The following is a 26,283-nucleotide window of genomic DNA, read 5'->3' on the forward strand; positions in this document are numbered from 1 at the left end:
CAAAGATGTCCACTGTTTAGAATGCTAAACTGCTAGCTGAATGTGTTAAGTGTATTATATCATAATTAACAGTACTGACCTCAGAAAATGATTACTACCGTAAGTCTCCACCAACACCACAGGGTCATACTCTTCATGCTAAAGCTTTTGAAAGACTTATTATTGCCTGAAAATACCCCAGTATAACTCTTTACTACAATAGTAGCATGGCATGTGGAGATGCACATTTTATATTTTATAGTGGTTTGACTGGTGCACTGACAGATGTAGAGATGAAAGAATGCTGCAAGTCTGTCTGTGCACTTTATCAGAACTGTGCTGTGCTCCAATGTATGTGACTATATGGCAAAAGTTAAACATTACCAAGATAGTGAAAGTGGGCTCACATTTTTGTGAAGAACATTTCATTACATCTTTTAACCAACTTCTCAGTTCCTGTATCTTATTAAATTTTTTTTCACCATAGTCATAAGTCAATTTTGTTCATTCTTGGAGATTGTCTAGCTTTAAAATAGATGTAAACATGCATATTAACCAATTGTTAGTTGATTCATTACACAAAAAACAACAACCCTACCTACCCTAATATTTTGTACATTGCCAGAAACATACAATTTTTCTGACCTAATGAGAAAATTATGTATTATATTATTACAACAAATAACATGAAAAATTTGAAGTTCTATTGAAACAAAGACTTTGCTTCATAAGTTTGGACAACAAAAAATAAACCTAAAAACAGAGAAGTATTTTTAATCAATTCAAAATCAATCGACAAAACTTATAACATCTATGTATAAATAATGTGTTAGAACATTAACATGAATAAAAAAAATATACATAAAATATCCCTGGTAGTTTAAGATATACTTCTCAACATTTCAATTCAGAACCTCCTTAGGTAAGTAAGGCCAGGAATGTTTGGGCTGGGCCAATTGATTTCCAGTACAACTTGCCCAGAAGCCCTGCCCAGTTAATTTTGAACTTTAATAAAATTTCACTAAAAAAGAAAAAGACATTGCTATAAAAATCACTCAACCATTAGTAAAAAACACAAAAACCCAACTCTCAAGTCTGTAAAAAATTGTCAAATAATATGAAAGAAAAAATTATACCTCAGAAAGTAGTGCAGCCTTTTCTTTCTGTTGTTACATGTTTGAATATCTTTTGATATCTATTATAAAACTAACAAGACACACAAAAGCTAAATGCTCTAATGATGGTGACGTTGGTTTTTGTAGTTTTTATTTTATATTAAAAACTAAAAAATAACCTTAAATAAAACTTACATCTTTGAGTTTATTTTGTCTTCTAATTTTTGCTACATTAACACGTTTTCTTGGTTTTTCAACAGGTTCCAGGTTTACAGTTGGGCTTTCTGTACAGGCAGAACCGTAAAGGCCTTTGCTCGGTACATCAGGATCTGTTTTGGATGTTCCATCAATCTTCCCATTAACTGTGGCTTCTTTTGTAGAATCAATGACTGAGGCAATTTGTCCAGTGGATGTTGTACTGTTAGAGATGGCTGATGTGTTTGAATTTTCATCTGCAAAGAAAAACTTTAACTGTATTTCTAAATATATGTGTAAAAATGGCTGGTTTGGGTTTAGAAAATTTTTATGTAGAGGAGCAAACAACGTTTCGACCTTCTTTGGTCATCGGCAGGTTCACAAAGATAGAAAGAGGTGACTGACTGATAGCTGACCAAGTGTTTGAAGGAGGCTGTGTAACTGAGTGTAGGTATGTAGAGGGCGTGCTTAAATGTTTGATTATATTTATTAATATAGGTATAAATGTGTTCCTTTGTATTGGTTTATTTTGGGCTTGAGTTGTTGTATAAGTACGGATTCTTTAATTTTGCGTTTGTTTATCTTTGTTTATTTTATATTTGGGTGTTTTCTGTGGTTATGTTGTGTTTATTTGATTTGCAGTGTTCGAAAATGTGTGAAGGTGACTTGTTTGTGTTCTTTGAACCTGGTTTCCAATTTTCTACTTGTTTCTCCAATATGGAAGTTGTGGCAGTTATCACATTGTATTTTATAAATAATGTTTAACTTGCACTTGCTGTAATTAAGTCATTTGTCAAATACTCTTCCAAACTATTAAATACCCTTAATACTATTAGAAAAACAAACAAATTTAATGTTACCAGCAAATTTAGTAATTATGCCCCTATCAGTATAACATAAAATTTGGAAAAGGGGGATCCACTGTTAGTACAAGGAAAATTCAGTCATCCTTTACAATTAAAATGTTTATTAAGTTGTGCTTTAAATTCCCTTACATTTATTACATTCACTAGATCTCACAGTAACTACTCCAAAGGCTAACTACCCTGTTACAAAAATAATGTCTTTTAGCTGAAGGCTACTAACATGCCAAAATGTGTGTGTCTGCTAGTGTTTTGACACTCAGTTTTCTAAATGGTTTTAACATCTCAATTAAATTCCCTCTTAACTCGAGAGAAAAGAATTTCAAAGATCACAATCCGTCCTTTTGTGAACCTAGTCATTAACCCTCCTCTGAACCCTTTTCCAACAGTTTAATGGACTTGCGAAAGTAAAAAAAGTCCAAGTCTGGACAATACTCAAAATGACACCTAACCAAGGGCCTATAAAATGGAACAATAAGCTCTGTAAACTTGTATTCAGTATTTCCCGAGACATAACCTATAATCATATTTGCCACACCACTAGGAACAGCACATCACTTGGATGGTTTAAGAATAGCTATGACAAAACGATTCTTTTCTTCCATAGCACTCGTAATGTTATTCACATCAAAAATAATAATAATAATTTGAGCAAGCATCCTCACAGTCAGCAACTCCAAAGACTTTAATATCATTAGCAAATTTAAATAATTTATTGACCATTCCCAGAAAAAGAGTTATAACAATGAGCCCTAAAATTAGTCCAGATTAATTCAATTCCATCTTTAACAGCCCTCTGCATAATGAATCAACTTAGCCCTTACACCCAGAGATAATCTTTAACAAGATTTTTGTGGCAACTTGTCAGACTTTTTCTAAAATTCCACACACACCAAATAACTTGTTATATACACAAGCAGTATCCTCTCCAAACAATGTCAAAACATAAGCAAGGCAAAATTTTCTCATCAGCCACGCCATGTGAACTATCGACAAAAATTCCTCGTGGTGTGAATTTTCTCAGTTAATTTTCTGTATAAAATGTTATCAAAAGTTTTTTTTTGAAAATCTAAGTACATCAAGTCCTCATTATTACCTTTATCTTGACAAGATCATCCTCTGAAAAAAGTATAATAAGTTAATAAGGCACAGTTCTACTTGCATCATCCACATATGCTTTCATTTATGTAGTTCACAAAATGATTTTGTAAAGCTTCCTATCAATAAATTTCCCACTGAAGAAATAAGACTAACTGGTCGTTATGTATCAGGGACACTCTTAATACCCTCTTTAGAAACAGAAGTAAAATAAGCAACTCTCCAAATCTCGGGCATCAATCTGCTGTTTATGACCAACTGAAGATTACAGATAATGTTGCTCATTTGACCTTCAAGAAACCCTGCATGATGCAAGTGCTTTGTCAAATTTTAATTTTGAAGAGCTAATCATTAAACCTCTAAAAAAATCCAAGAGGAGCATTAGATAGTGTCAGCTGGCCTATATTGTGATACACGGTACACTAGACAGCGTTAATTAGTTTAAATTGAGATACAAGATTACTTTTTAAATTTTAATTGGTTAAATTGAGATACAGAGTTCACTAGTCCAGGGATCTCCAAACCTTTTGGGATTAGGGCTAGCAAGTAGATCTTTTTAGGCTTCATGGGCCTGAGGGGTTGCGGTAAAATTAAGTAAGGATGCATACATCATCAGAATACAATATTACTGATTTATTTCTCATAAAAGCACATACTGAATATATTTTAAATGTGCAATTGTATTTTTTTTATTATTAGTGAGAAGCATGAAACTGGCGTTTTTCTGACAAAATTACACTTGACTGAGGTTCAAAGTACTTTATCTTTGAAAATGTCTTCACAGAAATAGGTAGTGACAAAAACTGAAATGAATCCACAAGTGTTTTCAAATTAACATATTTATCACTTGGAAGGTATTTTTAGAACTGTCAGTTTCCCTTCTTTGTATTTGACCTTCAAAATGTTGTTAGATTGCAGAATAATCACTTCCATTTGAACTTTATGTGACAGTTCATCAATAACAGTCAAATGGGTTTTGGAAGATCCTTATTTCTGTTTCACTCACATCAAGATCAGAAAAACTCTCCTTGAACTGTAGTTTCAGGTCAGAAAGGATATCTTGTGCAAACCCGTGTGGGAACGGGGACCCTGCTTCTTGCTTGAACTTTTCACAACATGGAAAGTATGTGAAGCAATTCCTCATTAACTGGTACTTAAAAGGAATTAGTTTTTGCTGAAATGCTTTCATCTCGGTGTACACATCGCAGATAAGTGCAGTTTTGAATTAATCAGGTACATGGTTAAGTCTACAAAAAAAGCTCATTTCCAAACCCATTCACTGTTTGTGAGTAACGATTGTGGGCACTTTTTTTCATTTAAGAAAATCTCAATTTCAGTTCTAATCTCAAAATATCGCGACATAACCTCCCCATAGCTAAGCCACTGAACTGAAGTGTGCTAGGGAAAGTTGGGATATGTTGTTTCTATTTCTGCCAAAAATTCACAGAATTGATGATAGTTGAGTCCATGTGAGTGAATGAAGTTCACTGTTGAAACTACAGGTTCCATGACTCATGACAGATCCAGATATTTTCCAAACAGTGCCTGCTGATGAATAATGCAGTGAAGAACCATAAGCTTGGAACAACCTACACTTTTAATAACTTTGTAAATTTCGTCAACTAAACCTTTTCCTGCACCACACATATTTTTGCCACCATTTGTTGTAACGCACTTCAGCTGTTTCCATTCCATGTTGTACTGAGTCAGTGATTTTTCTACCTCATTGAAAATGTCCTCATCTGTGGTTGGTCCATGCACATTGTGTATAGAAGCTAATTCTTCAGTTGCTTCAAAATTGACTACGTAAATAAACAAAAACAACTGTAAAGTGTAGGACACGTCTGTTGACTAAAGCACAATGGAAAAACACTTGAATTGTTTGACCTTGTATTTCACCTGAGACACAATATTGTTTCCAATGTCCTCGACTCTACAAGCAACTGTATTCACCGAAAGGCTAATAATCTTAAACAAGTCTACTTTTTATGGGCACATTTCTGTGGCTGTATTAATCATACATAAGTTAATTAGCTCCCCATTACCAGGTGGTTTTCCTCGCTTGGCTAACAGAAGTGCCACTTGGAAACTTGCTCTTGTTGCAGCTTCATTCTTGGCTTTCTTCCTGTTAAATACAAACTGTTGTGACGATAAGTTACGTTTCAAGGTTTAGAATTTGTCTGAACATACCTTTCCCAGTGAACTGAGAATAGTTTGATATGTGCTTGGTTTGGTAATATCTACAAATGTTGTATTTTTTTACCACTGTAAAAGTCTTGTTGCATATTAAACGTAACGCTTTGTTACGTGTTTCAATAAGTAATCCACACTGTTCTTTAAAAACATGACATTCAGAGTCAACTTTTCTCTCCTTTCCTTGTCCTGACATAATAACTAGGAACAGCTATGAACTCAAACATAAACAGCAACATTCACTGACACTGAGGTACATGGGGCAGGTGTGGGAAAAAACACACTGCTTCGGGGCACTTGGATCGATAAGTAAGGTGATGCAGTGCTAAGTAATACAACATTTTTCAGGAAATAGAAGTGTATCACAACTAGATGGGCTTTTGCTTAAATATGTTTTATTTTTTGTTTTTATATTATTAAAAATGAAAACAAAAGTGATATAATTATATTATTTTATTACTTTAATGAACTATTGGTGAACCATATTGAAACTAGATTGGCTTTTGCTCAATTATGTTTTATTTTTTGTTTTTATAACATTAAGAAATTATATTATTACCTTAATAAACTGCTAATGGTCTGGATAAACTACAAGCCGTAATTTGGAGACCCCTTCGTTAGAGAGTGTTTGTTGGTTAAAACTCATACATAGGGTAACATTAGTCAATGTTAGTTAAATTAAAACAGATAAAGGGTATTTCTGATTATTTTTCAAAATTCCCTCATCTTATGATAATATCTACTTTCAATAATTACCTGTCATTGTTTAGAGCTTTTATGATACACCACTATTCCTCAGTTAAAATTCGTGTATATGCCAACTTTAGTAATTAACTCTAACACTACTGAGCATTACATATAACAAGTAAATTATACTTTGAAACTGTAAGGCTGAGACTGGCCTGAGAAGTTATACACTGAAAACCATAAGGCTTAGGTTAATCTGAAAAGTTAGTTATACTCTGAAAGCCATAAGACTGAGGTTAATCTGAGAGTATATTTTTATACTCTGAAAACCATATTGATATGGCTAATCTGAAAGGTTACTGTTATACTCCGAAAACAATAAGGCAGAGGTTAATGTTATACTTTGAAATCCATAAGACCATCATTACAGAACAGTGATGTTACATAACTCTCTATGAAATATTAAAAGTTTTATCATATAAAATTACGAGAATGGAGAAACAAACCAAAACACGTTACTGGAACCTTACCCTCACAATCACCACTTTCCACTGGGTTGGGAAGCTTGCCATGGGAGGGATACTGTCTGTAATGGCGAGCCAATCCCCCTTGACCGATGTAAGCTTTATCACAACTACTACACTTGTGTGTCCTAGGTCGAACAGTATTTACACCTGCAATCAAAAAGAGAACAGTTCTACCAGTATATTACTTCCTACAAATACTGACAGTAGTGAGGTTTTTCATGGACAATCGTTATCTGCGTGGGAACTGTACACATGTTGAATAACAATACAGTTTTGTCCTCAGACAAAGTTACTTCTCAAACGTAAATTAATCAACTGATTTGTCTGAAACTGTTATGTGTACCTTTCCAGAGTTGTTAGATACTTGATAGGGTTGGGGCTAATGGCCTTTCTGATTGTTTAGGGAATGAGGTGACCTTAAAGGTTAACTTATTTACTATCATCTTACTTACACTGTTGGAAAAAATATTAGAGGAATAAAAAAAATGTGGATGTTAGAAGAATTAGCAATGCATTGCTCATTTATTTCTTTAAAACTTAAAATATTTAAGTCACATTCATGAGGTAAATACTTGAAATTATTTTAATTATTATTTTGAGTTTCAATTGTGAAATAAAAAAAAAACCTTAAAAGTTACACACAAATAAATACTGGTCTGAACACTGTGTGTGTTTTGAGTTATGTTTAACTCGCACAATTCTGCTATTTTATTCATACCACATCATCTGCATCATATACAAACTACATAAGAGCGGTGTATTGTTGGGCAAAATACTCCGAGTAGCAAAACAAATATGTGTGAAAAAATTAAAACCCCAATTCTTCTTATAGGTTTAGGTAAATTTTACCATCTTATAAATTAATAATTGAAGAGTGTCACACAAAACATTCATTTTTACCCTTAACTGGTCAACACATTCCTTTTTAATTGGCATCCTTAATGTCATGATACACTTTAAACAACTTATGATTTTAAGCCACCACGACACTGCACATAATATTACCTGGTGGTAAATATTTTGGTCCCTGATTCATGTTTTCAGACTCTTCATCACTCATTTGAAAATCTGAATAGCCACCATCAGTGTCATCATGATTATCTTCATTAAAATCTAAGTGATGTATTCTTTTGTAGTCTTGGACCATGTACGATGGAGGTCTTGATATGCGTCCAGACCTCGTACGTGGACGGTGTTTCTTCTTCAGATCTTTCTCTTCCTGACTAATCTCTTGGTTGTGAGTTTCATCATCAGGTTCATCCTGAGTTACTTTCTTAACACTCAATATCTTCCTTGGTCTACCCCTTCCTCTCTTCACTCCTCCTCTGACAGACCCATCTTTCTTGTTGCTGCTCTTATCCTGTAGTTCTGATGGGTAGATAACACGATATATGATACGAGTGTTGGTGGCAGGATTGTAAAGAACCGAGCTACTTCCACTCTCTGAAGCTTTGGAGATCTGTTGTTGTTGTAGCACATGAGCAATCTGTTGTAACTGTTCCTGTGTTAGTACCTGAGTTGAATGATAGGTGTTTCCCTGTTGTATTATCTGGATTGGATTCTCGCTTGACCCTAAAGGTGCAGTTTTTGACTTTGGTTGTAAAGATGTTTGAGCAGCTGCTTGACTTAGCCCCTGTACAATTTTTACATTAGCATTTAAAGATTGACAAGAATCAAGTTTCGAAGCAATAGTTAATTTCTGAACATTTGGTTTTGTCGTTACTGAAGGCCTAACGACTGAGGAGGTTGTATTGGCTGTCGAACCAACAACAGTCTGTACATCACCTGAAGTGTCGACCACATATACATCTTTGGAAAAATTACTACTACTATCCTTCATAGTCAGAGGTACTGTCAAGGCACCACCATGATCGACTATTAAACCCGATGTCACATTCAAAGTGCTGGGTACTGCTTGATTTTGACTGCAACTTTGAACTGCATTTGAGACAGCATTAGAAGCTTCTAAGGGTAAAATTACATGACCAGATAACTGTTGAATTGCTGTGACTGTTGGCAAAGCTAAACTTTGCACATTCTGCAAGCCTCCAGAAACAGGAAATCTCTGAATGTGCTTTAAACCTTCATCTGGCAACGTTGCTTGTGTCAGAGAAAGACTTATAGGTTGTGCCAAACTACGTGGAACCACTGATATAGTCTGTGAATTTCCTGACAAACTCTGAGATACAACAGAGAAAACCTCAGATGTTGATACTGGTAGTGGTAAGCTAGTTGTTCTTGATATTGTAGTGATATGTCTACTGCTGGCACTACACGTAGTAAAAATTGAACTTGCAGGCACTGTTGTAAATGACACATCACACAGGGATTCTACAGATGAATTTTCTGATAACCCCTGTGCAATAACAGACACACCATCAGGAAGCTGGCTGACCAAGGAAGAACTTCCTGACAAGCCAGGTGCTACAAAAGAAATATTATCAGTAAGTCCATCGGTCACATCAGGAATTGCTACAATGAAACTCTGTAGATCATAAGGCTGAACATTATGATTGTTTGTACTTAGAAAATCACCACTGTTGATCAGTCTTACTCCATTGGTCCCATCAACTGCTACTATTTGGTTAACAAGATCTGAACACACAGAATTCACATTTTGAATTTCACTTCCAAGCGGCAGTGCTGTTACTTCTAAATTAGGACTCGTTTCCTTTTTGTCATTAACAATACTGTTGTTACTGTTAACATCTTGTCTGTTGACTAGCCCAACATTATTAGTCACGTTGGATATACTAAGACCATTTTCAACATTTTGTGAATTAACACGATTAATATGAATGTTGGAAGAGTCTCCAACAGTAACAGCGAGTTCATCATTTCTTGAGAATTGACTATGAACGTCTGCAATACCAACAACATTTTGCACATTTTCATATGTTACAGTAATTTGTTCAAGTTCTTCAGACGCTTCTTGAAAAGCCTGTTGTAGAATGTCAGCTGTACTAACCTCAACGGAAGGTTGAACTTGGTTACTCAAACCATCACTTTCTCGCGTAGCATTAATATTAGAGATGATACGCCTCGCACTTCCTCCGCATGACGCTGGAACACTTCTAGTCAGCACGAGCGTGTCATGGGCATGGTTGTGAGTATCATCATCCGCCATCTTGAATAGCGAATACTGGTCATTGGCAAATCAAGTATATTTTTTTATTAAGTGCGAAATATCTTTCTCTTTTACCATAAAATTTTTTGTGCTACATTACAATAAAAAATATACCGTTAAACTACAGTGGTCATTCTTCCAAACATTTATAAGATACTTCACTACACGTCATCATGTATAAATTCGACGACAAACAAGGAAAACTCTCGAACAAGAAAGCGTCATGGTTGAGAAACTTACTACTAGACGTCGTGAACATCTCTAACTAAGAATAAAATAAAATGTTTATAGTACAGATTTCATTGTTTGCTTTAAAAGACATATAACATTTTATTTCGTTAATACTAACCTAAACTATTTTAATAAGAATTCAAGAAAAATTACTTTACTTACTTAATTACTTAACTCACTGATTTCAGTTTTAAAAGGTGGAAATAATTAAACTGTTTTGACTTTCACACCAAACAAATAAAAAACTTCCAATTTATCATTATATATATAACCAAAGAATACAATATTACCGCCCAGATGATCTTCGGTGGTCCGGAGTGCGGGCTTCAAACCCGTAGCTGATTAACGTCAGAGTAGTTCAATTCTACCTTCTGGGCGAGTGTTATTATGTACTGACCCTTTAAATACAACGTTGTTGTCTACTGAATATTATTGTTTTTTTTCTCATAGAGCAATTATTAATTGCAATAGAATTACATTTATGTCTTAAATATGTCTATTTCATCATCCAACCTCTAAACATGGGACGTTGAACGGATTATGGTAAAAGTATCAATAATACCGAGAAAACCGTTTATGTAGTTCGTGAATAGAGCGGTGCCACGCTCATATTTAGAATAGAGTGATTTCCTTAAGATAAGAGTGTTATAAGGTACTGATTGCGGTCAAATACCTTCACATCGTATCTTAAAGCACAACAGTAATGTCGCAAACAAATTTAACATTAATGTTAGCATGCTACAAGACAGTTACCGAAAAGCCCAATGTGTCAATGCAGAATATACTTCCGTGGAGCATTACTTTAAGAAAACAGTAACCATTCCTTTTCTTGACGGGTAATCTTTCCTTTAGATTTGATGTACACGAAAACCATGAATTCAGAAGCTTACATCATCTAATCTCGCAAAAGAGGTTTCTATCTCTGATATTAGACAAGCTATACATTTTTACAGGGAAGACTTTTACTGATAAGGAGAGTCGTACTAAGATACATTTTTATTTCGAGTGGTTTTCTCGTCATCAAGGGAAGATATTTGATGAAACACTTCATCGTTGGAAGACAAAATTACTTTCTATACCTTTCTAGGATAGGCTTCACATTCTGGTTGATTGTTTAAACGTACTTCAATGTACCAAATATTTTTCGCTTACTGAAACTCTTTCCAACAGTGCCACTAAGTTCATTTGAATGTGAATGTTTAGTATCTGCTATTCGTCTTATGAATATTCGCTTAAGATGTATACAGACTCTTTCAAAGGTTCAGAGATATGTCTGGGCCATTTGTATCTGTTGACGTCTCTACCTTGGAAGGCACATTAAAGCAAGTTGTAAAACTTAACAAATGAAAACAAAGTCATATGTCAAAACCTGGTTCTAGATGGACAGAAGACAAGAAAGATTTTATATTCTAACTTTAATCCATAATCATTACGACACTGCAATCAACATTCAAACTGCATATAAACATGGAAACGAACCCTAAGAGAATGATTTGTTTGTTTGTTGAATTTCACGTAAGCTACTCGAGGGCTATCTGCGCTTACCGTCCCTAATTTAGCAGAGTAAGACTAGAGGGAAGGCAGCTAGTCATCATCACCCACCGTAAACTCTTGGGCTACACTTTTACCGACGAATAGTGGAATTTATCGAAACATTACAACGCCCCCCTTTCCCGACTGAAAGGACGAGCATGCCGGGCCGTACCAAGAGAAGGAAGCATGCTGATATGTAATTTCAATAGTGTGTACATGTACGTACACGGTAACCAATGGCTGAAACAGCTAATATACTATTGCTGTACAGAGGTATTTAAATTAATAATGTAATAACAATTAATAACTACTCTGCATGTAGATAATACAGTATTTTACTATAATAAAACGTATATATTTATTTTAAGGTAATTCTAGCTCCACATGTGGTATTTAAACAGGATAATGATTTATTGACTTTCCACGGGATGCTTGAAGAATTTATGTAAAGAGCCATGAAATTGTTCGTGTTAAATGGCTTTCAAACTGAATATCTTAGCACGTATTTAGAACAAAATATTTTAATCAAGCAAGTTCTAGACTTTACTTGTACAGTATGTGTTGGCTTTTGATCTCACAAATTGGAACTCCTCTTTAAAACATTCTGCGCAAGGACCTGGTTAGTCAAAGAATGTGACCAAACTTCCTGATGAGCAGGTATAAAAATAGGAAAGAGAAATAAAAGTTTAACGGAAAGTAGGGATCGGTGTTTATACATAGAAATATTTGAAAGAGAATATTTGTTTTTGTTTGAATTTCACGCAAAGCTACATGAAGGCTATCAGTGCTAACCGTCCCTAACTAAGCAATGTAAGCTCAACTTTTGAGCTACCCTTTTATCAATGAATAGTGGGATTGACTCCACATTACAACTATTTCACGGCTGAAACAGCGAACATGTTTAATGTGACGGGAATTGGAACCCGCGACACTCAGATTACGAGTCCAGAGCCCTAACCACCTGGCCATGTCAGGCCCAAAACAAAATAAATTTAACAATAAAAGGTACACAAACAAAGCGATGCTGGTTGGAGAAATTTTTAAATAATATTCAATCCTTAATTTCGTTGGAAAATTTAAACTGCTTCGTTTACATGTACGAATCGTTTTAAAACATATCCAACTGGTATCACTTGTTTGTATATTTTATTTTAGTATTTATTTTGTTTTTGATACTTATAGCAATTCTAGGAATAACAAACGATCCCTGCTTTCATTTAAAATTTTTCTTTTATTTTTCTCGTTTATTTGTTCAGTTTTTATATGTCCATGAAATGGACGCAACCTCCATAAACTTTCAGTAATAGCCATATCCCTAATAATTATAACTTTCGCAAGAATTAGAACCACAATCAGAAATTTATAAAATTTAATGCTTACTTTGGTCTACAGATAAGTGTATAGACCTGGCAAATTGGGAATAAATTTGTCGTTAACTGTTTTTTGTAGTATATATAGTAATGTAAATATATAGGTGTGTTAGGCTGAGGATTCTTCTGCAGTTGGTGTCTCTGAATTGACGGCAATAAAATCGACAATTAAAATAATATATGTATTTGAAACAACGTAAACGTGTATATTATACAAAGATTCTTTACGCTATAGATATCATAGTTGTATCTTAAACACTTTGTCTTGTCAAAAGTCCAGTTATGACAATTCAATTACTTTAAAATTGAATTGACAAGCCGAACTATATTTCATAATTTTTATTTCTAATAATCATCCACTCAGGTGAGTTCAATTACTTTAGAACACCCTTTTGTTCAATTACTTTAGAACACCCTTTTGTTCAATTACTTTAGAACACCCTTTTGTTCAATTACTTTAGAACACCTTTTGTTCTTTTGCGAGACAATTTCTTCTTCTTATATCATTCAAAATTATTAGTCTTGTTCTAAGATATTAACCCTTTTATTCCCAAAATCGTTAACTTTAGATTTAACTTTTCTCTGACCGATCTTTTATTTCGCGTGACTTTAATTTTTCTCTCTATTTTGGCTCGTTTGATCGTTGTTATATACATGTTTATTACTTATATCTTCTACAAATCTCCATATCCTCAACATCAACGGATTATTAACACAGCATTCGATAGCCTCAATAAAATGAGTTACAAAAACAAAAAAATAATACTATCTACACCAAACAGTCTTTTATATCTGACAAAAGTTTATAGATTTGTGATTGCGGTTTTAATTCTTGTTTGATTACTTATTGTAGTAGGATATTTACGTTGTTTCAAAATTCATAATTTATTAATAATCATGGTTGCTTAATTTTATGTTATACATGTATAAACTATATACTTTAGAATCTATCATGTGTCTGTTCTCTGAGGACATTAGGGTGCTTCACTCACAATTTGAGGTTCGGGAATTGGAATACCCGTCCCACTAAACTTACTCACCCTTTAATTCATGAGGTATTATAATGTGACAGTCAATCCTACTCACTATTTGTTGGTAGTGGGTGATGATGACTAGCTCCTTATCTCTAGTTTTCACTACTAAATTAGGGACAAGTAGTGCAGAAAAAAGCCCTTGTGTTACTCTGCCAGAAATTCAAATCTAAATCTATTCATCGATAAGTAGAGCTATCCGTTTGGTTCAAAAAATATTTAATACGTGTATGATATGTTTACCATTTATTTTAAATCTGCATATATATATAAAAACTGACTTTTTTATCGGATTGTCAAAAGCAGATGCACACAGACCAGTCAAGTAAGCTGGAGAAATCTTTTATCGATTGACTGAGCCGGCGAGACGCTAGCCCCGCTGACGTGATCAGGTTGTAGTCGAAAAAACTGTTGTTTTAGAAAATTTTGAATTGTAATTGTTATCGACCTCTTTACAATATTAACGTACATGCGCATAACGTATCGTAACAAATACTTTGAATGGTCTTTTTATCGCTCATGAGTCCGACAGGTTGTTTTTTGTGTTGTTTTTTTCGTGCATGAAATACTTGGAAAGGACCTTTCACAATATAGGAAGCGGTAAGCAGAATGTATTATAAAGTGAAATGTGATAGAACAACCATAGTTTACCACGCCAGTCTACAACACTGTGTATATTTTTACCGGATACACACACACACTTTGCTTTATATTTTCTTCTTTAGTTAGTGAGATAAACGTTTCACATTTGTTTTTCACCTACTTTTATATATATATATTTTTTTTTGCTCTTACTTGTTTGTGTAGTTTAATTCGTCAAAAGAACGTTGGCCAAGAAATAAATATAATGGGTGACCATTTTCTTTGATTTCGGCAGGGTAAAACACTTGGAATCCGAGTCTAATATTACTATTAAGTACTGCAGTCTCTAAATGGATAGCCTCTCTCTTTTATTTCACTAAATTTCTTTGAAATTATTACTTAAACACGACTTTCTTAGCTTGCTTAACTTTATACTATTTTTCTGTTTAGGTTTTCGTTTTGCCACATGAGACAGTCTTTCTTTATATAAAAGTAACGTTTATGTTATATCATTACATACACTTCTGGTCAAAATCTTAAGGCCAATGAACATAAAGAAAAAATATGCATTTTGCGTTGTTAGACTCAACCACTTATTTGAGTAGAGCTTCGAAAGATGAAAATAAGAAAAGGGAAAATAAAATAAAAAACTTTTTAGCATTTAATAGGTAAAATGTGAACACTATGAAATTAGCCTAAATTCTAGCTGGTCAAAAGTTTAAGACCACATGAAAAGGAAGTCCTGAACAGGATAGGAAATCCCCCTCAAGAGGTCTCAGTAGTGAGTTGCACGGCCATCATTGTTAATAAATTCAAACATTCGCTTTGGCATGGTCGATATAAGCGTTTGCAGAAGGTTGGCTGGAATGTTATTCCAAGTTGTGAAGATGGCTTCACGAAGATCATGCACTGCTTTGAATTGACGTCCATTTCTATACACTTCCCTTACCATCCACCCCTAAATATTTTCAATGGGATTCAGTTCGGGCAAACACGCTGGATGGTCCAAAAGAATCACGTTATTCGCCATGCAAAAGTCCTCTATCCTGCAAGCATTGTGGATTGGAGCGTTGTTCAGCTGAAAGATCCAGTCATTTCCACACAAGCGAGGGCCTTCAGTTAATAAGGATGCTCTCTCCAACATTTCCATGTAGCCGGCTGCTGATTGACGCCCCTGTATAACCTGAAGCTATATTGTTCCATGGAAGTAGATCAATTTGGCCTTCATTGGCCTTAAGATTTTGGCCAGCAGTGTATTTGTCCCAGTCTTTGTAACAACATGTAATATATTTTTGTAATATTGTACTTTGGTTCACTTGGTTATTTTAAATTATTAAGTGAAAAGAAGACAAAATACAGTACACGAAACGATAACAAATTAACTTATTTCTTCCCTAGTTAAACGTCATTCTCAACGTTGTACGGATTAGTAAGTTCACAAATAACGTTTTCACTGTGAACCAGCTGAATGTTCTCCATGTGACGGTAAGTGCTGATTGATTGTTCTTCTCATAATAAAATCTAAATAAATATTTTATAAACACGTTTTTTAAACATTAATTACTCTGTAGTAGCAATATATGTTTGGATGATGTTTATACTTTTTTTTTGTATTTCACGAAAACGAAAATTTTTGTGTATATTTGGTCATCTCTTGTAAACTGTTCTTGGTTATAATTTGAACTTATGCATATTTTTACTTTTTATGTCTAAATGTTTTCTTTCTAAAGCCTTACAGATTGATCGATGCAGAAAAATATTTGAATAAAGTAGCCTACATTGCAAGATGGCTGACCCTGTCGAACCGGCATGTCCAAGTGGGTTAAGGTGTTTGACTCATAATCTGAGGGTCGCGGGTTCGAATCCTCATCGCATCAACCATGCTCGTTCTTTCAGCCGTGGGGGCGTTACAATGTGACGGTCAATCCCACTATTCATTGGTAAAAGAGTGGCCAAAGAGTTGGCGGCGGTTGGTGATGACTAGCTGCCTTCCCTCTAGTCTTACGCTGCTAAATTAAAGACGGCTAGCGGAGATAACCCTCGTGTAGGTTTGCGCGAAATTCAGAAACAAATAAACTGACCCCACTTTATATTAATGGAGATAGCAAAGATAATGAATTTTATGATATATATCAAATTCACAATGATATAATTTTCAACTGTTCATGTTGTTATAGAATAGGACAATTTCTAAGGTTTCTTTTTTCTGACTGGGTTCATGCCGAAACGTGGAGACTCATGTTTTTCATCTGTTACACAGATAATGAAACATAACAATATTTATAAATATTATACTCTCTGTGTAGACATGTGAAATGAAAGACATTAGACTCAAAATAATGTCGTAGCATCAGTCTTTTTTGGTTAATTATTTTAAGTTATCTTGTGACAATAATTCACTTTGTGTAATCTGAAAACGGCTGGTATGGGTATTAAAATTTCAATTAAAATAGAGTACGGAATAACGTTTCGACCTTTCTAGGTTATCTTAAGGTTATGAAAAAGAGCAAACAGTTTTGTGCTCTATTTTAATTAATATTTTAATACCCGTACTAGCCGTCTTTAAAGTAAATTCCTCGTTATCACGAATTCAGTGTCTGGTCCACGTAATGATAAGAAATTAGTTTATTCCTTTCTTTAAAAGTTGTTGGTCACATTTACAGCCACGATAACTACAGTACTAACGTCAGAAGGAAAAATAAGATAATATAGGAAGTAATTCAGTTTCGTCAGTAGCTAACAGCGATCCAAATAATTCATTAAAAACACGTTGACTGATTCGAAACAACTCTCTCTAGCAAACAGCGATCCAAATAATTCATTAAACACACGTTGACTAGAAACAACTCTATCTACTTAAAATTTCTCTTTCTGTTTCAATCGTGGTGGGTACTTGGATATTATAATAATACCAAGGATGTTCAGGAATAAAATATTTCTTTTCACCTCGCTCTTAGATTATTTATAAGGCATGTTATGAGGTGTGACGTTTGAAATCAAAGTGAGAACAGAGTGCAAATTAATACAATGAAAATTGGTACGTGACAGTTTGCGAACAGAAAAACAAGGAAGTCGAACATTTGTGTGAGGGACCTATGAAGTATTATTTTAGTTACATCTGTACATTTAAAGACCTATTTGACGGCATACAACTGAGTAAAATAATAAAAAGAATATAAGTAAAACAAAGTAGCTTAAATGAAGTCTTAAATATAACACTTTATGATTAAGTTTAAGAGTTCTTATTATGTCGAAAACACGTTGAGGCTTTGAAGCCGTTAATCAGAAAGGGTTCATTGTTGATGTCCTATCGCGGATTATGTAATGGTTGAATAAATATTGAAGGTCTTCGGTTTGTGATATAGATTGATTGTAATAAGTTTCTGGTATTTAGGAGAATTTTGATGTTTTTGTTCTATATAAGTTGATTTCTGAGTTCAGTTTCTTTGTACCACGATGTGCTTAAGCCTATAAATATGTCTGTTTGTAGGATGTATGGACGTCATCTTTTAATAGCTTCAAGCTTTTATTATTAAGTCTTCTGATCGTAACGTTATCATTACGATTCACAACTTTCTCTAGTTAGTAACGAAGAAACAAATTACAGCATTAGAAATCTAGCTGACAACAAGAATATTAATATTTGTATCCTGGGATGTTCTTACGAACAAAGTACTGTAACGAAATATCTGTTTTCGTAATTTGATAAAAACATACATGTTTATGTATGTATAAATATACTTCACGTTTTGAGTGTGTAAAAAAGTGTTAGAAGGAAGAATACCTCATAGCTTTCTGTTATTGTCGCCCCAAACAGACTAGGAATGTATGTCTAATTTGTTTTTCACTTATATTACAGAAACAAAGTTTATAATCCACATACTATGAACACGTATACTATAATGTGTATCAAATTAAAACTGATTCCGTTTTATCACACACAAAAAAAGAACATATGCACAGTTGTAACATAAAACCATAATTTATTTCCTATAGTTTACCAGAAAGTAGCTGTTTTACAAAGTATATTTCTTACTATAAATGGAATAATAACAGTATGTGTATACATATAGTTACGAGAGAAAGTGTTTGCGTCCCGAGTAGTTTTTTGCTCACAACTTAAAAAGCATCACGATTAGGCTGATAGACGTATCATGTATAATAAATATTATACATCTACATAATTTTTTATGTAAATTAAACGACAAATAAACTGTGTATAAACAAATAACCAAAAATAGGAGCAGTAGAAAGTGTTCGTACAGTTCAGAACGTGTGAAAAACTGACATTCCTGTAAAATTTTGTTTAGTTTGGCGAATAAACTACATTATACCACTCCAGAACTAGACACTTGGTTCATAAGTATTGGAATTTAGCCAGCAAAACATGTACTTTCGGCAATTTAGCGCCGTCAACGTCATTATCTGCTTGGTCATCATAACGAATAGGAAACAACTGTTCAGTGATTTAAAAAAACCGAATTATTGTAAAATATAAGTCTCGTGTGTCTCTTTTCGGTATTGATACACAACTTAATGTGCCGAAATCTACTGTTCAAAGCATAATTGCCAAGTTCAAGCTTACAGGATCAATTGCAAACCTCCCTCGTTCCAGATGCTTCACCGAAATTCCAGAGAGAGCAAAGAGGAAGGTTCTCAGAGAAGTTAGCAGGAACCCTTGTTTAACACGTAATGACATATAGAAACTGGTAAGGGAAACTGGGGTTGAAGTAAGCACCTCTCCAGTTACGAATATGTTACTCTCTTCTGTTATCAAAGCATGCCATCCTTGTAGAACTCCATATTTAAAACCTGTTCATTTAGAAGCACGATTGAGGTATGCAAGAAAGCATGTAGATAAACTCTTTACCTATTGGAAGAGTATTCTTTGGTCAGACGAGACTAAAATCGAGCTTTTCGGCCACAATGATGTTCGCTATATTTTCCGTAATAAGGGGGAACGAAATCATCCAAAGAACACCGTCCCTACAGTTAAACACGGAGGTGGCTAGATCATGCTATGGGGTTCCTTCAGCTCTTTTGATGTAAGCAGCCTTCACCGCGTCAACGGAATCATGAAAAAAAGAAGAGTACGTTGATATATTATGCACTTATATCAAGTATGATGCTCGGAACATGCGGCTTGGGCGTCGTTGGATTTTCCAGCACGACAATGACCCAAAGCACACATCGAAATATGTGCAATCCTGGTTGCAGAAGAACCATATAAGCGTTCTGGAGTGGCCATCGCAGATATCCGATCTCAACCCAATTGAAAACGTTTGGCATGAGTTGAAGATTAGGGTTCATAAGCGTCATCCGAAAAACTTGCAAGAGTTGGAGGCCTTCTGTAAAGAAGAATGAAAGAAAATACCAGTCGAGTACTGTCAAACAATCATGGAGGTCTATGAGGAGAGATTGCGCCAAGTAATTCACCTGAAAGGCTACACAACTGACCATTAAAGTAGATGCACGAACACTTTCTGCTCCTCCTATGTTTGGTTATTTGTTTATAAAGAGTTTATTTTCGTTCTATTTAGATAAAAATTTATGTTTATGTAGATGTGTGTTAGTATAATATTTATAATATACCATATGTCTATTAGCCTAATCATCATACTTTTTAAGTTTCGAGGAAAAAACTACTCGCCGGGGTACGAACATTTTCTGTCGTAACTGTGCTTCTATACTTGAAAGCATTTAGAGGTAAAAAGACTTATTACCTTTGTTATTTTTAAGTAAAAATAACCAAAAACAGGATGCTTAACAGTGTTTAAACATGAACATTATAACTATCACTGAGTGTCTTTTCTAATAATATCCTGTTAGCTGTTTTTTTAACACAAGAACAATTGTCAAGTTTGACATTAAACTGTACAAGAATTTGTAATAAGTTATCATGAAATTTGTAGACTGTTTCGTAACATTAACCCAGTGCCCTGATCTCTTTATGATGAGTGGAATTTCCAACTCTCAACAGTGAAACGTTTACCACTGTTTGGAGCTAAAAATTCCACTCATTATAAAGAGATCAGAGCAACGGTTTAATGTTACGAACCAGTCTACAAATATCACGATAACTTAATACAAAACTTGTACAGCTAAGTGTCAAACTTGACAATTGTTCTTGTGTAAAAAATAACAAACCAACTAACAGGTAACTATTTGACAGTGTAAGACTAGAATATAGCAGCTAGTCATCACCGCCCACCGCAAACTTCGTCCGCATATTTAGTTTCCTGATTTTATTTGAAAATATTAACGTTCTTAAGCCGTCTCAGTAGTGACACCAAACGTATAAATATACAAGAGATTCACCGAGACATATAAACCAAAGATATAATTTTACATTTCCCCAGATGATCTTTGGTGGTCTACACCAAAGGAGTGCGGGCTACAAACACGGAGCTAATTAACATCAGAGTAGTTCAATTCTACATTAGAGACGACTTACGTACATAACATTTAAAGTTGATTCTTTCTCTTCAAATGATAACTGAAAACTTTTTCTTCGGATATTTATAAATTATTTTACCATTACGTTTATACAAGATGTACCACTATGCCCATGGAAGCAATGAGATGACGAATCACTTCCTGTGGAATAGCTGTCCACTCAGCCTGCAAAGCAGCTGCAAGCTGAGGTAGAGTCTGCGGTTGAGGTTGTCGACGTCCAACTCTTCCCAAAGATGTTCGATGGGGTTTAAATCTGGTTATCTGGAGGGCCAGGGAAAAACGTTGATGTTGTGGTGTCTCAAGAAGACAGTGGTGAGTCGGGCTGTGTGAGGACGGGCGTTGTCATGTTGAAAAACGTCGTAGACGTTCACCATGATGATTTGCACATGGGGCCTAAGAATCTCGTAGACGGTTGCGTACGGACTGATCGGAAATCCTACGCAGCCCTGGTATGGTTGAGGCAGTAGACGTCGTAGTGGTGGTCCTATCTAGAAGGTGACGTAACCGGATGTTGCGATCTTCTGCGGACGTGGTCACACGAGGTCTGCCAGATCGTGGACGGTCACAAGTTCATCCATGTTGTTGGTGACGATTCCATAGCCTTGGCATGGTGCTTGGGTAGACATTCACAGCTCTGGCAACATCTGATCGAGATTCGCCTGCTTCCAAGCGACCAATGGCGTTGTTGCGTTGTGCTTCAGTCAGTCTTGGCGAAACTGTATTGCGTGTCGGTGGCTTAACACTGAGCTATGGAAACCGAGAACCCGTCTCTTTATAGGGATTTTGCACATGTTGCACTTTCAGAACATGCAGATCTCTCAAACAAATTTATTGGACACGCATGCGTTTTGGCGAAAATCCAATGTTTTCCTCCGTTTTCAAAGTGCACAACTTTTATTGTCATTTTGGTCTGACAATCAGTGCCTTAACACGTGTAACATCACATACTCTGAGCTTGTAACCTTATTACATATATTTCTCTTTAAAATAACAAAAATATCTCTTTTGCGTTTCTTGTTTTGAAGAGTATATAAGAAACAGTTATGAAATAATCGATATAAAATAATTAATTTTATTTTCCACAAATAACTAGTTTTTCGGCAGGGTGAAACACTTGGAAACACATTCTGCAAGCCTCCAGAAACAGGAAATCTCTGAATGTGCTTTATACCTTCATCTGGCAACGTTGCTTGTGTCACAGAAAGACTGAAAGGTTGTGCCAAACTACGTGGAACCACTGATATAGTCTGTGAATTTCCTGACAAACTCTGAGATACAATAGAGAAAACCTCCGATGTTGATACTGGTAGTGGTAAGCTAGTTGTTCTTGATATTGTACTGATATGTCTACTGCTGGCACTACACGTAGTAAAAATTGAACTTGCAGACACTGTTGTAAATGACACATCACACAGGGATTCTACAGATGAATTTTCTGATAACCCCCTGTGCAATAGCAGACACACCGTCAGGAAGCTGGCTGACCAAGGAAGAACTTCCTTACAAGCCAGGTGCTACAAAAGAAATATTATCAGTAAGTCCATCGGTCACATCAGGAATTGCTACAATGAAACTCTGTAGATCATAAGGCTGAACATTATGATTGCTTGTACTTAGAAAATCACCACTGTTGATCAGTCTTACTCCATTGGTCCCATCAACTGCTACTATTTGGTTAACAAGATCTGAACACACAGAATTCACATTTTGAATTTCACTTCCAAGCGGCAGCGCTGTTACTTCTAAATTAGGACTTGTTTCCTTTTTGTCATTAACAATACTGTTGTTACTGTTAACATCTTGTCTGTTGACTAGCCCAACATTATTAGTCACGTTGGATATACTAAGACCATTTTCAACATTTTGTGAATTAACACGATTAATATGAATGTTGGAAGAGTCTCCAACAGTAACAGCGAGTTCATCATTTCTTGAGAATTGACTATGAACGTCTGCAATACCAACAACATTTTGCACATTTTCATATGTTACAGTAATTTGTTCAAGTTCTTCAGACGCTTCTTGAAAAGCCTGTTGTAGAATGTCAGCTGTACTAACCTCAACGGAAGGTTGAACTTGGTTACTCAAACCATCACTTTCTGGCGTAGCATTAATATTAGAGATGATACGCCTCGCACTTCCTCCGCATGACGCTGGAACACTTCTAGTCAGCTCGAGCGTGTCATGGGCATGGTTGTGAGTATCATCATCCGCCATCTTGAATAGCGAATACTGGTCATTGGCAAATCAAGTATATTTTTTTATTAAGTGCGAAATATCTTTCTCTTTTACCATAAAATTTTTTGTGCTACATTACAATAAAAAATATACCGTTAAACTACAGTGGTCATTCTTCCAAACATTTATAAGATACTTCACTACACGTCATCATGTATAAATTCGACGACAAACAAGGAAAACTCTCGAACAAGAAAGCGTCATGGTTGAGAAACTTACAACTAGACGTCGTGAACATCTCTAACTACGAATAAAATAAAATGTTTATAGTACAGGTTTCATTGTTTGCTTTAAAAGACATATAACATTTTATTTCGTTAATACTAACCTAAACTATTTTAATAAGAATTCAAGAAAAATTACTTTACTTACTTGTTTACTTAATTCACTGATTTTATTTTTAAAAGGTTGAAATAATTAAACTATTTTGACTTTCACACCAAACACATAAAAAACTTCCAATTTATCATTATATATAGAACCAAGGAATACCATATTACCGCCCAGATGATCTTCGGTGGTCCGGAGTGCGGGCTTCAAACCCGTAGCTGATTAACGTCAGAGTAGTTCAATTCTACCTTCTGGGCGAGTGTTATTATGGACTGATCCTTTAAATACAACGTTGTTGTCTACTGAATATTATTGTTTTTTTTTTTCATAGAGCAACTATTAATTGCAATAGAATTATATTTATGCCTTAAATATGTCTATTTCATCATCCAACCTCTAAACATGGGACGTTGAACGGATTATGGTAAAAGTATCAATAATACCGAGAAAACCGTTTATGTAGTTCGTGAATAGAGCGGTGCCACGCACATATTTATAATAGGGTGATTTCCTTAAGATAAGAGTGTTATAAGGTACTTATTGCGGTCAAATAACTTCACATCGTATCTTAAAACACAACAGTAATGCCGCAAACAAATTTAACATTAATGTTAGCATGCTACAAGACAGTTACCGAAAAGCCCAATGTGTCAATGCAGAATATATTTCCGTGGAGCATTACTTTAAGAAAACAGTAACCATTCCTTTTCTTGACGGGTAACCTTTCCTTCAGATTTGATGTACACGAAAACCATCAATTCAGAAGCTTACATCATCTAATCTCGCAAAAGAGGTTTCTATCTCTGATATTAGACAAGCTATAATTTTTTACAGAGAAGATTTTACTGATAAGGAGATTCGTACTAAGATACATTTATATTTCGAGTGGGTTTCTCGTCATCAAGGGAAGATTTTTGATGAAACACTTCATCGTTGGAAGACAAAATTACTTTCTATACCTTTCTAGGATAGGCTTCACATTCTGGTTGATTGTTTAAACGTACTTCAATGTACCAAATATTTTTCGCTTACTGAAACTCTTTCCAACACTGCCACTAAGTTCATGTTCATGGGAATGTTTAGTATCTGTTCTTCGTCTTATGAATATTCGATTAAGATGTATACAGACTCTTTCAAAGGTTCAGAGATATGTCTGGGCCATTTCTATTCTTGACGTCTCTGCCTTGGAAGGCACATTAAAGCAAGTTGTAAAACTTAACAAATGAAAACAAAGTCACATGTCAAAACCTGGTTCTAGATGGACAGAAGACAAGAAAGATTTTATATTCTAACTTTAATCCATAATCATTACGACACTGCAATCAATATTCAAACTGCATATAAACATGGAAACGAACCCTAAGAGAATGATTTGTTTGTTTGTTGAATTTCACGTAAGCTACTCGAGGGCTATCTGCGCTTACCGTCCCTAATTTAGAAGAGTAAGACTAGAGGGAAAGCAGCTAGTCATCATCACCCACCGTAAACTCTTGGGCTACACTTTTACCGACGAATAGTGGAATTGACCACAACATTACAACGCCCCCCTTCCCCGACTGAAAGGGCGAGCATGCCGGGCCGTACCAAGAAAAGGAAGCATGCTGATATGTAGTTTCAATAGTGTGTACATGTACGTACACGGTAACCAATGACTGAAACAGCTAATATACTATTGCTGTACAGAGATATTTAAATTAATAATGTAATTTACTATAATAAAACGTATATATTTATTTTAAGGTAATTCTAGCTCTCCATGCAGTATTTAAACAGGATAATGATTTGTTGACTTTCCACGGGATGCTTGAAGAATTTATGTAAAGAGCCATAAAATTGTTCTTGTAAAATGGCTTTCAAACTTAATATCTTAGCACGTATTTAGAACAAAATATTTTAAGGAAGCAAGTTCTAGACCTTTACTTGTACAGTATGTGTTGGCTTTTGATCTCACAAATTGGAACTCCCCTTTCAAACATTCTGCGCACGGACCTGGTTAGTCAAGGAATGTGACCAAACTTCCTGATGAGCAGGTATAAAAATAGGAAAGAGAAATAAAAGTTTAACGGAAAGTAGAGATCGGTGTTTATACATAGAAATATTTAAAAGAGAATATTTGTTTTTGTTTGAATTTCACGCAAAGCTACATGAAGGCTATCAGTGCTAACCGTCCCTAACTAAGCAATGTAAGCTCAACTTTTGAGCTACCCTTTTATCAATGAATAGTGGGATTGACTCCACATTACAACTATTCCACGGCTGAAACAGCGAACATGTTTAATGTGACGGGGATTCGAACCCGCGACACTCAGATTACGAGTCCAGAGCCCTAACCACCTGGCCATGTCAGGCCCAAAACAAAATAAATTTAACAATAAAAGGTACACAAAAAAAGCGATGCTGGTTGGAGAAATTTTTAAATAATATTCAATCCTTAATTTCACTGGAAAATTTAAACTGCTTCGTTTACATGTACGAATCGTTTTAAAACATATCCAACTGGTATCACTTGTTTGTATATTTTTATTTTAGTATTTATTTTGTTTTTGATACTTATAGCAATTCTAGGAATAACAAACGATCCCTGCTTTCATTTAAAAATTTTCTTTTATTTTTCCCGTTTATTTGTTCAGTTTTTATATGTCCATGAAATGGACGCAACGTCCATAAACTTTCAGTAATAGCCATATCCCTGATAATTATAACTTTCGCAAGAATTAGAACCACAATC

The 26,283-nt window shown here is 34.9% G+C and overlaps 1 protein-coding gene, 2 long non-coding RNA genes and 2 other non-coding genes across 7 annotated transcripts in view; 3 read left to right on the plus strand and 2 right to left on the minus strand.

The window, feature by feature from the left end:
• The window catches only part of LOC143226724 (uncharacterized), a 165,170-nt gene that overhangs the window by 44,314 nt on the left and 94,573 nt on the right, over positions 1–26,283 (minus strand). The window lies entirely within an intron of this gene.
• Positions 1–26,283, plus strand: part of LOC143226723 (uncharacterized) — a 137,861-nt gene that overhangs the window by 21,915 nt on the left and 89,663 nt on the right. The gene's annotated exons all lie outside the window — the stretch shown is intronic.
• Positions 1,260–9,922, minus strand: LOC143226722 (uncharacterized). The gene is made up of 3 exons (XM_076458083.1): positions 7,663–9,922; positions 6,661–6,804; positions 1,260–1,546 (listed from the first exon to the last, which is right to left on the minus strand). The coding sequence occupies exons 1-3, from the start codon at positions 9,782–9,784 to the stop codon at positions 1,275–1,277; spliced, it is 2,538 nt and encodes an 845-aa protein (XP_076314198.1). The 5' UTR covers positions 9,785–9,922; the 3' UTR covers positions 1,260–1,274.
• On the plus strand, positions 10,307–10,393 carry TRNASTOP-UCA (transfer RNA opal suppressor (anticodon UCA)). Its single transcript has one exon. It is a non-coding gene; the product is annotated as a tRNA-Sec (tRNA).
• On the plus strand, positions 23,727–23,813 carry TRNASTOP-UCA (transfer RNA opal suppressor (anticodon UCA)). Its single transcript has one exon. It is a non-coding gene; the product is annotated as a tRNA-Sec (tRNA).

This window comes from Tachypleus tridentatus, chromosome 9 (genome assembly GCF_004210375.1).
Source record: "Tachypleus tridentatus isolate NWPU-2018 chromosome 9, ASM421037v1, whole genome shotgun sequence".
In the NCBI taxonomy this organism is placed as follows: Eukaryota; Metazoa; Arthropoda; class Merostomata; order Xiphosura; family Limulidae; genus Tachypleus; species Tachypleus tridentatus.